Here is a 14,129-nt window from a genome sequence, read left to right on the forward strand (position 1 = left end):
ATAACAGACATAAAAAATTGATTAATTAAAATTAAAGAGCATCCTTAAAATGCAAGTACAACTGACTCTTGAACAATATGGTTTGAACAGGGAGGATCCACTTATACACAGATTTTTTTCAACAGTAGATAGTTGGTCTTTAGACAGTGGTAGACGGGAGCAGGTGTCGGGGCACCAACCCTTCCTGCAGTTGAGAATCCGCATATAACTTACAGTCGGTCCTGGATATCCAGGGTTCCTTCAGATCAAGGGTTCCACAACCTCAGACTCAACCAACCAGGGACTGTGTAGTACTTCAGTATTTACTATGTGGAAAAAAATATCTGTGTATAAGTGGACCTGAACCAGTCTAAACCCATGTTGTTCAAGGGTCAACTCTGAAGGAGAAGCTAGACAGCAGACACCAAGGCAGAGAGGGAAGGCCTGTGGTAAAGACCATTTGCGGCAGCAAGGATACAATTTGCACAAAGGCATGTGGTCACAGAAAAAGCAAGACCAAGTCAAAAAATTACAAGTAGTTTTATATGGTAGAAGCATCCAGGGGAGGAGGCAGGTACTGAGACTGACAAGGTTGGTTAATAGAAGGCTTCTGAATAATTATAGAAGGATGAAAGGTAGCAAAGTTGGGGGGGGGGGTAGGCGGGGATGTCCAAATCATGAAGACATGAGGAAGCCAATACAGAATTCCAGGATGGAGGAATAGACAATCACATCTGAATTCCTGGAAGATTATTTCAGTAGAAAATGTTATAAATGGATTAGGATGAAATCAAATCTGAAGGAAAACAGATTGATTCACGGCACTTTCATTAGTTCAGAGGAGAAATGACGAATGCCTGAACTAAAAGCTCCTTGGCTCAGGACGGGCGTGGATTCAAGCAGGTGACTTCGGACTAGAATTCAGGCAGAAGAGATGTTGTACGAAGAGCCTGTGGTTGCTGCCAGAGCATGACACTTGTGGCAGGAAAGTGTTCAGACTTCAGGCCAATTACACAAGGAGGCAAGATCTCAGAGGGCCATCAATACCACATGAAGGAGCTCAGACCTTAGCAGATGAGGAAAACCAGACCTGAGTTGCAGAACTGATATTTTCCACAGAGCATTCTGGCAACTAGGTGGCAAAAGAGTTAAAAGCAAATAAAATAATAATAATAATGAATAAGAGGTACACGAGTATAGGGAGGAGAAGTGGAAGACCTCAGCAAGGGCAGGGATGGTGAGAAAACCAACAGGACTTAGGGAATGACTGGGTGGAAATGGAGAGTCAGCTTTGCCTTAGGTGCTGCCACCAAATGGGGCAGAGAAACTAAAAGAACAAACGCAAGGGAAGGAAGAGGAAAAAAAAAAAAATGAGTTCACTATGGACATGGTGAGTTACATGCAAAAATAGAACCGAAGGTACAGCTGTGTAAGCGGCCATTAAATAAACAAGCACACTAATCTAGGGAGGGTCAGGGGGGAAGTGGCCACAGATATCATGAAATTAAACCAAGAAAAGTAAATATTTAGAAAACAAGTGACCAATGGACCAAATCTTGGGAGTGGAAACAGTGACAGACTTTATTTTGGGGGGCTCCAAAATCACTGCAGATGGTGACTGCAGCCATGAAATTAAAAGACACTTGTTTCTTAGAAGGAAAGATACAACCAACCTAGACAGCATATTAAAAAGCAAAGACGTTATTTGCCAACAAAGGTCTGTCTAGTCAAAGCTATGGTTTTTCCAGTCCAGCCATGGGAGAGCTGGACTATAAAGAAAGCTGAGTGCTGAAGAATTGATTCTTTTAAACTGTGGTGTTGGAAAAGACCTTTGAGAGTCCCTTGGACTGCAAGGAGATCCAACCAGTCCATCCTAAAGGAGATCAGTCCTGAATGTTCATTGGAAGGACTGATGTTGAAGCTGAAACTCCAATACTTTGGCCACCTGATGCAAAGAACTGATTCATTGGAAAAGACCCTGATGCTGGGAAAGATTGAAGGCAGGAGTAGAAGGGGATGACAGAGGATGAGATGGTTGGATGGCATCACTGACTCAATGGACATGAATTTGAGTAAACTCTGGGAATTGGTGACGGACACGGAGGCCTGGAGTCCTGCAATCCACGGGGTCGAAAAGAGTCGGACATGACTGAGCAACTGAACTGAACTAAGAAACAACAGTTAGAATCCAGACTTGGAATGACGGACTGGTTCCAAATAGGAAAAGGAGTATGTCAAGCCTATATACTGTCACCCTGTTTATTTAACTTATACGCAGAGTACATCATGAGAAATGCTGGGCTGGATGAAGCACAAGATGAAATCAAGACTGCAGGGAGAAATATCAATAAGCTAAGATATGCAGATGATACCACCCTAATAGCAGAAAGTGAAGAGGAACTAAAGGGTCTCTTGATGAAAGTGAAAGAGGAGAGTGAAAAAGCTGTCTTGAAACTCAGCATTCAAAATATGAAGATCATGGCATATTGTCTCATCAGTCCATGGCAAATAGATGGGGAAACAATGGAAACAGTGACAGACTTTATTTTCTTAGGCTCCAAAATCACTGCAGATGGTAACTGTAGCCATTAAATTAAAAGGCGCTGGCTTCCTGGAAGAAAAGCTATGACAAACCTCAACAGTGTATTAAAAAGCAGAGACATTACTTTGCTGACAAAGGTCCATCTAGTCAAAGCTATGGCTTTTCCAGTAGTCATGTACGGATGTGAGAGTTCGACCATAAAGAAAGCTGAGCGCCAAAGAATTGATGCTTTTGAACTGTGGTGTTGGAGAAGAATCTTGTGGGTCCCTTGGACTGAAAGGATATCCAACCAGTCAATCCTAAAGGCAATCAGTCCTGAATATTCACTGGAAGGACTGATGTTGAAGCTGAAGCTCCAATACTTTGGCCCCCTGACGTGAAGAGCTGACTCATTGGAAAAGACCCTGATGCTGAGCAAGACTGAAGGCAGGAGAAGGGGACGACAGAGGATGAGATGGTTGGATAGTGTCACTGACTCGATGAAGGTGAGTTTGACCAAGCTCTGGGAGCTCTGATGGACAGGGAAGCCTGGTGTGCTGCAGTCCATGAGGTCGCAAAGAATCAGACACGAAAGAGCGACTGAACTCAGCTGAACTGATCCCCAGTTCATCAATCACAGCCTTATCATGGTGAAGGGACTTGAGTAACTTAATGAAGCTATGAACCACACTATGCAGGGCCACAGAAGATGGATGGGTCATAGGGAAGAGTTCTGACAGAGCGTGCTCCACTGGAAGAGGAAATCACAACCCACCCCAGTATTCTTGCTGCAAGAACCCCATGAACAGCATGAAAAAGCAAAAAGATATGGCAATGGAAGATGAGCCCCCCAGCCTTTGTGTGGATCACAACAAATTGTGGAAAATTCTTCAAGAGATGGGAATACCAGACCATCACACCTGCCTGAGAAACCTGTATGTGGATCAAGAAGCAACAGTTAGAATGGACATGGAACAATGGACTGGTTCAAACTCAGAAAGGAGTATGTCAAGGTTCTATATTGTCACCCTGCTTATTTAACTCATATGCAAGGTACACCATGCAAAATGCCGGGCTGAAGAATCACAAGCTGCAATCAAGATTGCTGGGAGAAATATCAGTAACCTCAGATATGCATATGATACCACTCTAATGACAGAAAGTGAAGAGGAACTAAGGAGCCTCTTGATGAGGGTGAAAAGACCAGATTGAAAAGCAGGCTTAAAACTCAACATTCAAAAATCTAAGATCACAGCATCCAATCCCATCACTTCATGGCAAACAGAAGGGGAAAAAGTGGAAGCGGTGACGTATTTTACTTTCCTAGGCCCCAAAGTAACTGCAGATGGTGACTGCAGCCATGAAATTAAAAGACACTTGTTCTTTTGAAGGGAAGTTATGACAAACCTAGACAGCATATTAAAAAGCAGACATCACTTTGATGAAAAAGGTCTGTATAATCAAAGTTACGGTTTTGCCAGTAGTCATGTATGGATATGAGAGCTGGACCATAAAGAAGGATGTGGCCTAATCACTAATTCGTGTCCAACCCTTGCAAATCAATGGACTGTAGCCCACCAGGCTCTCTGTCCATGGAATTTTCCAGGCAAGAATACTGGAGTAGGTTGCCATTTCCTTCTCCACAGGATCTTTATTGGTGATTCTAAAGAGGTGGATTCTTTATTGACTGAGCTACCAGCTCCCAAGAATTGATGCTTTTGAACTGTGGTGCTGAAGAAGACTCTTCAGAGTCTTTTGAACAACAAGGAGATCAAACCAGTCAATACTAAAGGAAATCAACCCTGAATATTCTTCACTGTATAGTGAATACTCTTTACTGAAAGTCCTTCACTGGAAGAACTGGGATGCTGAATCTGAAGCACCAATACTTTGGCCATCTGATGTGAAGAGCACACTCTTTGGGAAAAAGATCCTGATGCTGGGAAAGACTGAAGACAAAAGGAAAAGGGGGTGTCAGAGGATGAGATGGTTAGAGAGCATCACTGACTCAATGGACCTGAATTTGAGCAAACTCTGGGAGACAGTAAAGGACAGAGGAGCCTGGCTTGCTACAGTCCATGGGGTCGCAAAAAGTCATACATGACTCAGTGACTGTACAACAAAAGCATGAAATATCAAAAATGGGCTCATTTACAGAATCAGAAAGTAGATCAGTGGTTACATGGGGCTAGAGTTGTCTGTTCCATGATTCAGCATGGATCACTAGGAGAGAAGGGATGAAATGAAGTGAATGACAGATGTGGCCAAAAAGGACCATAAGCGGGAGGGGAAGGATGAGCTGGGCAAACAGCCAGAAACTGAGGCTGATCATGCTGGATAGCTTCCATTCTCTTAAAGAAATAGAAATGACATCATCGTCTGAGTGAAGGGATGGTGGCCGAAAAGGCGGATTGGGGATGAAGGAGCTGAAGATGGACAAATAAATACCAGCCCTTTAAGTGGCATGTACACCTCACACGCAAGGTGTACCAGCACATGGCGGGTGACCTTGTTCTTAAAGCACTGACTTTAAGCTGAGAGCTTAGCTGGGGCGGTGGGGCTGAGGCGGGTGGTGGGGGTGCGTCCTTGAGAGCAGGGCCATTAGAGAATTGAATCTGCTGGTAAACTTAAGTTAGAATGGCTGACCACTTGACAGAGACAGAAAAGAAGAAGAATGGATTAGAGATCAGGGCTCCATCAAGTCACAAAACAGGGTTAGTGGGAAGATGAACACAAAAGCTTGAAGGATAAAAAGATTAAGAATGTTGCCCAAAATATCTTCAAGTTCCAGGGACAGACATAAAGCCTCCAGAATGTGGCCTTAAGGGTAGAGAAATGAAAAGGGCTGAAGGAGAGGGTTCTGGAAAAACGAGACAGAAAACACAGGTCCTGTTGGCATGCTGAAAGCAGGAATCTATTTACAAGAGAATGAAATCTGTAATAAAGGGGAACTGGGTAGAGGCAAGGAGATAGATGAGGCAATACTGCTAGAAAGAAGGGGATAAACCAGGAGGTGGATCAGAGCCCGGTGCCCGCCTTCAGTGGAGGTACCAAGGCTCACTCGTACAGCTCATGGGGAAAAGGGAGCAATGATGAGAATGCCTTGCTTCTAATATTCCAATTATGTCCTGGATTGTTCTGGTCTATAATGGGATAAGGGTCCTGTATAGTACTTAGTCTGGACTTAAAAAGTTGGTGGGGGGCTTTTCTATAATGAAGACTGAGATGTGGAATATATTTATTCATTCATATAATACATAAAAAATCATCTGGGGCCTTTCTATTGATTCCTAAGGCCTCCAATGTAATCTCTTCTACTCTTACAAAAGCAATGAGCTCCAGAATATTTCTCATCTCAACATTTTCCTGCTCTACCATGTAAGATCTGAGGAATTAAGTACCAGAGTTTCTGAGAATCACTTGCTACAGATCTTTCACAACCATCATCCTCTTCTATTTGATACACTATGGTGTATCAACTATTTGTTACAGTGTGGTGATACACTATTTGATACATGGATGGTGTGTGTGTACAAATACATCGATATAATATCTCTGGTTGTTGTTTCAGTTTTTCACTGGTGAGAAAGAAGAGAGGAAGAGTGGCAGGGAGACACAATTACTGTGAAAAACCACCACCCAAAGCACCAGACCTCAAAGTATCAGCAAACATACAACAGAAACGAGTTACAGAAGCATCCTCTACAGGCCACCGTACCTTGTCATGGACCGTCATGCAGCTAGCAGCATCCTTCTGAAGGATTTCAGTTACCCCATTGGAGAGCCTTTCGTACTTCAGTTTGGGCTCCTCTTCACTCTCTTCTTCCTGCACGGAAAACAGAGATGGCAGCCCTCAAGGACATATTTGAAAGAGTCAAAGACTCAAAACACACTCTGTAAGGTGGAACCAGAGGTGGTTCCCTCAATGACTGTCAACAACCACAACTACAGTGCTAAGGGTTAAGATTCTCATGTTTCATTTTTCCAACTGGCCTATCAACTGCTACAACTTCAATGGCAGAATAAATCTGAAAGCTGGAAAGAGGACTACATGTACCTTCTGTTGACAGTAATCAACTTCAGCATATCAAAAAAATACAAAACTGTCTGTCCCACTATTCGGACAAAAGCCAATAAAAGGTGCATAGACAAAATACTTGTCAATGTGCCCTCATGGACATAAAACACAGCAATGAGACAGGAATACAATAAACTTCCAAAAGACTAGAATTCTGTATTTCAAGATTGCAAGCATTTTTGTCAGATTTGAGAATATCCCATTTTACTTAGAAAAATTATAAAAATTAAAATGAAAGAAAATCAGAAATTTTATATAAAGCCAAGTATATACTTACTCTTCAGATAAAAATATTTTAATATTAATTTTAAGTAACTGAGAAACCATGAGTGGATATTATTACTTAGTTTATGTTACAATATGCACTGTTGACTCTCATCTGAATAAACCTACTTATACATTAAAATGTTCTTAATCTTCTATACATGTTATTACTAACTTTAGATGTTCAATTTTACTGTTGATATAGCATCATAAGACATGCTTAATCTTCAGAGTTACAAAGTTCGGAATCTAGATTGTCTATAAAGGCCAGGAATTAATAAATCAAGATTACTTATAAAAATTATGACAATGATTCAGAAAAATATTTATTTTACTGCATCAATATACAATGAGAAGGAAATATGCATATAGTGATAACTGTGGTAGAATAAAACTGGCCAAAAGAGTAGTCCACAAAAACAGTTTACTCATCATTTCCTTCAAAAATAATTGTGTGGTCCTCACCTTCCAGCTAACATTTGGGTAGTTTGAGGTACATCAACGGTCCCACCCAGAATACCTAGGAATGCTAATGAAATATAGAGCAATATCAGTCTAAGGCATCAATTAAAGCGCTACTGAGGGAGTGTGAACTAGAAGTGTGATTCCAAGGTGGTGGAGAAACTACGGAGAGGCCAGCTGGCATTCTATAGTCATTTTCTTCCTGGAGACATTTATCAACAGGAGGCTGAGACTCTGCCTGGATAGATGGCCACGCTTGGAAGTGTGGAAAACAGCAAACCTTCTGGGCTTTCTTGGTGGCTCAGATAGTAAAGAATCTGCCTGCAATGCAGGAGACTAGGTTCAAGCCCTGGGTCAGGAAGATCCCACTCCAGTATTCTTGCCTTCAGAATTCCATGGATAGAAGAGCCTGGCGGGCTGCAGTCCATGGGGTTGTAAAGAGTCTGATAAGATCGAGTGACTAACACTTTCACTTTCTGGTACTTATGGGGACTAGAGGCTTGATGGGTGGAAGAGAGAGGCAAAGAAGGGAGTTTGTTACACAGCCACTTTTCCCCAAAAGAAAACTGCTAATTTCCAAAACTACATAAAGCAGGAGACAAAAACGCTTGCCTCAAAAATGCAAACTCACTGCCTTGACATGTTAGGAAGAAAATTAGATGAGGTCCTGGTGAACACCAAAGCCTCTCATCTGGGACTCCTGGTCCCCAGGACACAAACACAAAGAGCTTCCCAAAACTTCTGTCTATAGCTTTGCCTCAGTTTACTCCCTGCCTGGAGTAAGGTACACAACCCCAACCTATCTGTCCAGTAAGGGAAAGGGTGGCTCCTTAGAGAAAGAATACTATTGGGCTTCTACAATTCTTCACCTACAGTACTAAGAATTCAATTAAAAAAAACTACCAGGTGTGCCACAAGACAGGACCAAATGACTAAACATCAAGGAGAAAAAAACTGTGTTAAACAAAACAAAAACACAGACCCCTGGATGACCTAGATACTGGATTTAGCAGAAAAGGACCTTAATGTAATTATGTTAATTATTATAAAGTATGTTTTTTTAAAAAGATGAATGAAATACATAAAAAGATTTCAACACAAAACTTCAATCTGTAAAAAAAAAAAATCAAAAGATAGTTTTAGAACTGAAAAATATAACTGAAATTAAGAACTCAATATTATAGTTCAACAGAAGATTAGCAAAGCAGAAGACAGGATTAGTAAAATGGAAAACAGGTCAAAAGATATCCAAAGGGAAGCTCAGGGAAGGAAAATGGACGGAAAATACAGAAAAATTATGTGCGATTTCTCGGACACAGTGAAAAGGGTCTAACATTTTTCAATATAGTCCCACAAGGATAAGGAAAATAGAAAAATGGGAAGGAGGAGGGATAGGAAGACTACTTACAGAGGTAACAACTGAGAATTTTCCAAAACTCATAAGACATCAACCCATAAGATCAAGAAACTTTGCAAACTGAAGCAACATAAGTATGAAGAAAATCACATCTAGGCACATCACAGTAAAAAGAAAATTACATAAAAGAAAAATGACTTGTAGACTGTTAAGTACTGGACTTCTTAAAGACTATAATACTGATCAACAATCACACACAGACTATGAACTCAGATGCCTACAGAAATCTTTATCCTTGGGGCAAAGACCTACTTCACATGGAAAGGCGCTCATTTCTAGATAAACTGAAAGAATGAGATATGTCAACCATTATGCTATAGACTTAACACTAGATATCCCATTTCATCCTGACTTAAAAAAAAAAAAAAGATTATGGTGAGTTAAATATCATTATCCCATTTTACAGATATTTCAGTAAAAACTGATGATCAGAAATTTTAGGTAATGTCATTAAGATACACAGTGGATAGAAAGCAAAGCTAAAATTCAAATTCAGTTATGAATGCTCTAACATCAATGCCTCATTTAATATACTACCCCAAACTCCTAGGAAAATTATACTACAAATCACAATAGACACCTCCAAGATTTTTATGCCTACAAAAAACTACAACTGTGATCAACAGGAAACGTGTCAGATGTCTTTATTTAGCAGGTACATTAGTTACAGATAGATGGATATTATTCCAACATTTACTGACTTAATACAACAATACTGCTGTTTAGTCACTAAGTCATGGTCTGACTCTTTTGTGACCCCATAGACTATAGGTCTGCCAGGCTCCTCTGTCTGTGGGCTTTCCTAGGCAAGAATACTAGAGTGGGTTACCATTTCCTTCTCCAGGGGATCTTCCTGACCCAGGGATCAAACCTCTGTCTCCTGCACTGGCAGGTTCTTTACCACTGAACCACTTGGGAAGCCCTAAAACAACAGTAAATCTGTGCTATTTAATGGAGTTCCGGTGGGTAAACAATATACAAGTGGCTTCACTGGGTGCCTGAGATTCAAGATCTCTTCTGGGGTTGAAGGCAAGGTGTGAGCTGGGCATCTGAAGACCTGACTGGGGTTAGAGTAATGATTTCCCAGATGGCTCACTCAAATGGGTGGCAAGTTGGCGCTGGGTGTTGACAAGAGGCTTCAGTCGCTGTTCTTCTGGACTTCTCCAAAGGGCTGCATCAATGTCCTTAGGATATGGCAAAGGAGACTTCCCCCACAGTGAGTGGTGCAAGAGAATGCACAGTGGAAGCCCTAAGGTTATATACGACCTAGCTTCAGAGGTCACATGCTGTCGCTGCCACAGTATTTCTGTATGTTGATCATACAGACCAGCCATGATTCAATGGGAGGGGAGGACACGAAGGCAGGAATAATAAGAGGTGAGAATCACCGGGGGGCATCATGCAGACTAGCTACAAGAGGAGTAATAAAATTTTAAGAGCAATAAACCTAGTTTAATAAAAAAATCAATATTCCATGTCTACTGATGAACTGTCTTAAATTTTCTTCTCCAAGTATACACAAACTACTAGTTGTTTATTTAGTAAAAGGGTGGTAAAACCAGAGATGGTCTACCTACTAACTTTTTAAGAATAACTCCAAGAACTAAAAGCCACAGAAGGAAGTAGTATGTGCATGGTTCCTTAAAAGCCCTACCTTTCTTTAAAAACGAACTAACAATAATCACCTCAACCCAATGAGTTGTTGCATGTCCAAATAGGATCTGTTGTTAAAATATCAAATAGCTAATTAACCCAGTCTTAAAAAAAATCTAGAAATAGGAAAATTACAAAAAGCAACTAATAAACACTTCTACTTATATATCTAATACAAGCGAGAAAGAGAAATCATTACAAAGTTAACACTAAATGTAGCCAAGGCATGATGTGTGCATTCTGAAGTAAATGTGTTAAATACAAATTGAATCCTGAATGTTAGTCTTTATAATAAGATGCCACATGTTGTTCAAGTCTGGACATCAAATGTGCATCCAATGTGAAAAGTTAATTCTAGCCTCTGGACTATTTTGCATAAAAGCACTCAACCACGGACCATTAGATAACGTTACTGTAAATAAGGTTTGCCTGTCTTATTCATAAGTGGAAACTAAATAATTTCTCTCACATAAGTATACAAAAATAAATACTTTCACAGCACAGCTCACTGAAGCATTCGTGCTAGGCTTCAAAAACCATAAATAAAATGAAAACTCCAATATTAGGCACTTGATGTAGCATTTCACGCTTTTCTGACAGGTATCTTTTATGTTAAGTTAAAAGCAGGCTAAAGGTGAATTTTTTAAGGTGTTTTCTGCCTGCTGTAAACAAAGAAAATGGAAAGTGATTCAAAAATACAATTCGCAGAGGTTATTCTACTGCTGCAGACTTTATATCACATTTTAAATAAAAAACATTTTAAAAATCAGGTAGATTTAATATAGAGTTTCACTGTAAAAAAAAAAATTAAACAGAAAAAAAAGACTTTCATGCAATTTGAACTTCCACAGAAAACAACTCAGTGTTAATAAAAATCAAATCAATAATTTTTGTTAAATTTTAATAATCTTGCAAGCCTACAAATAAAACCATCAATAGTCTGAGTTGAGATGACAGTTAACTGCGTTTCTATGACAACCCAGAGGCACAGTACAAGTCCTGACTTGCAGTTAAGTGAAGGTATGAACAGAGTGACATTTACTCACACAAGAAAATCTGAAGCTTTTCTTTAAAAAGAATCAATTCTCAAATAACATGGACTTTCACTAAGTGGATAACACTTTTAATTAAAGACAAGTCCTTTAGATCATCCTGTAGGATTCTAAAACATCTGAAAATAAATTTCTTATCATGGTCATTTTTACTGAGTTTTGAACTGAAAGTGAAAAAGTCGCTTTTGGGACAACAGACTAAGGTAATTACAGATTTCTGTCTCAAAAACTATTTAACAGTTTGTTACTAACACCACAGAGTCAATGTACATAGAGAAAATCCCATCACCTAACTTAGAATTATATAACCAACAAGAATATCATACTTTTCATCTGATAATTTAAATTTTCTGTACAAGAAAAAACTGGCATTTATAACCAATTTTTCATCCTGCTTTAACACTAACCACATCTTTCACACATCAGTATATTTTATGTACAATGTGACAGTCTAAATGAAGACCCGAATTTTACTTAAAAAAAAAAAATGTGTCATATGAATTCAGCGGTTATCAGAAAGATCATTATATTTTCTACAGCTTTTATGAATCTAGAACTCAAAATTTTATTTCTGGTTATCAGTTTTTTGATAAAATACAGTTTTGTCTTGTTCCGGTTTTTATTTTTTTTCCTTTTCCCACAAAACAATAGTAGATATACAAGAAGGGTGAGATGTTATGTTTACAAAATCCAAGTTAAGCCAGTGACAAATATCACCAGTGGAGTGCTCCTAGACAATTTATAATCTCACTCTATGGAGATCCCTTCATCTCAGCTAGACTCACCAATGAGAAAGACCTCAGCTGAACCTCTAGGATTTTTAATAAGATGAATGGGTGCGTTGATCTCTTGTCATCGACTACATCTGACCAGGGGCAAATTCCTTTTAATAAATATCCAATGTTTTAAAGCTAGATAAAATAGGGAACACTAACATCCTCAAAAACAAAACAAAATTCTCATTGTCTAAAAAAAAGAGCAGCTTGAACTTCCACAGGAAAAAACCAAGTGTTAATAAAAAGCAAATCAATCATCAGCTATTGGTCTGAAGGTATAAAGGCTTTCCTCCTCTAGAACATTTTCTCGAGAATTATAATCACCATAATTGAAATTATACTGTAAGTCAATCAAAACACATAATTTGAGGTCTCAAAAAATACAACTAACAAATTTTTAAGAAATAGAACTCTGCACTACAACAGGAGTTGTATCAACTTTTTACCAACAGTTAATATAGAGTCAAGAAATATATATGTTATCATGCATATACATTTATTTGAAACTGTAATGTCACCAATAAAGAACATCTCCACCTATGTCATATCGTCTTAAACTTTTCTACAAAAAAGAGATTTATGATGAGAAAAACTGTACAAAAAAAGAATAACTAAGATTCAAAACTTATCAAGAAATAAGGACTTTTATTGATTTTGTATTTGTGCCCTTCCCAAATGAATGCCACCTCCTTAAAAGGGCAAGTGCAACTATTAACTATTATAGGTTATAGCGCCATTACAAAAGGACGATTTTATTTACACAAAAAGATGACTGTCTGGTAGGAAAGCTGGTTTCATATATCCTTCTAAAATGTCAAAACATATCAAGAAAACTACATAAACAAGCCAAGAGAGTAACTTCTAGTTTCCATTTATAACACAAGGTATTACAGCTGCCTCAATGACCAAACTTTTTAAGAAAGTGACATGGAGATAATGGAATTCATCTACAATAAAACAACTGTGGTCAAAGCTCCCACGATGCCTTTCCATCAGACTGGTGACAGACAAGCAATTACACTCTTATATGAATGCAAATAATGCTGTTAAAGTTTTTTACTTTCAAGCAATACTGCTATTACTGAAAACATTAATCAAAAACAAGTAGCTAAAATTAGGAGCTCATAAATGTATTCTAGATGATATAGGTCTACTTTTTCATATAGATAGAAAATTTCAATGAGCCTACTCATAGGTATATACTATATTTAAAAGCTTAAAATACATATGGTTAAATAAGTGGTTCTCAACCGGAGGTAATGTTGTTCCCCCAGTTCACTCACTTGGCAATGTCTGCGGACATTTTTGTTGTCACAACTGAGTTGGCGGAGAAGATGCTATTGATATCTAGTGGGTAGAGGGCAGGGACGAAGCTAAACATTATATAATGGATGAGACAATTTTCCAAAACAAAAAATTTTCCCTCCCCAAATGCCAATAGTGCCAAGGTCAAGAAACCCCAGGTTAAACAAATTTCACAAGATTAAATATTACACCGACCTTAAAATCTGTTTTCAAAGACGATTTGATAACAAAGGGGAAGGTTCTCAAAATGTCTTACTAGGTGAATAAGTAGGTCATAAAAACCTGCTTTGCACGATCCAAATGTTACTAAAGAAATGCATATACACACGTGGGAGGTAGATGAGAAAAACAAACATCATGGTCATCCTCCTAAGCTTTTTCTTCACATACAGACTGGGAGTGATAACAGGACTTCCATCGCAGCGTTGCTGTGACCATTACAGAAGGCAGCAATTAAAAATCACTACTGAGATGGGACTTCCCTGGCAGTCCAGTGGTTAAGACTCTGCACGTTCAATGCAAGGAGTGTGAGTTCGATCTCTGGTTGGGGAACTAAGATCCAGCATACTGCATCGGGCAGCCAAAAAGTTAAAAAAAAAAAAAAAATTACCATGGCTACTGC

General features: G+C 39.0%; 1 protein-coding gene across 1 annotated transcript in view; it reads right to left on the reverse strand.

Annotated features, from left to right (window-relative positions):
• VPS41 (VPS41 subunit of HOPS complex) overlaps nt 1-14,129 on the reverse strand; it is a 192,973-nt gene that overhangs the window by 144,892 nt on the left and 33,952 nt on the right. The window contains exon 3 of the mRNA XM_005888154.3: nt 6,219-6,326. Coding sequence (XP_005888216.1) covers nt 6,219-6,326 — 108 coding nt within the window. The remainder of the gene's footprint in view (nt 1-6,218; nt 6,327-14,129) is intronic.

This window comes from Bos mutus, chromosome 4, assembly GCF_027580195.1.
Source record: "Bos mutus isolate GX-2022 chromosome 4, NWIPB_WYAK_1.1, whole genome shotgun sequence".
In the NCBI taxonomy this organism is placed as follows: Eukaryota; Metazoa; Chordata; class Mammalia; order Artiodactyla; family Bovidae; genus Bos; species Bos mutus.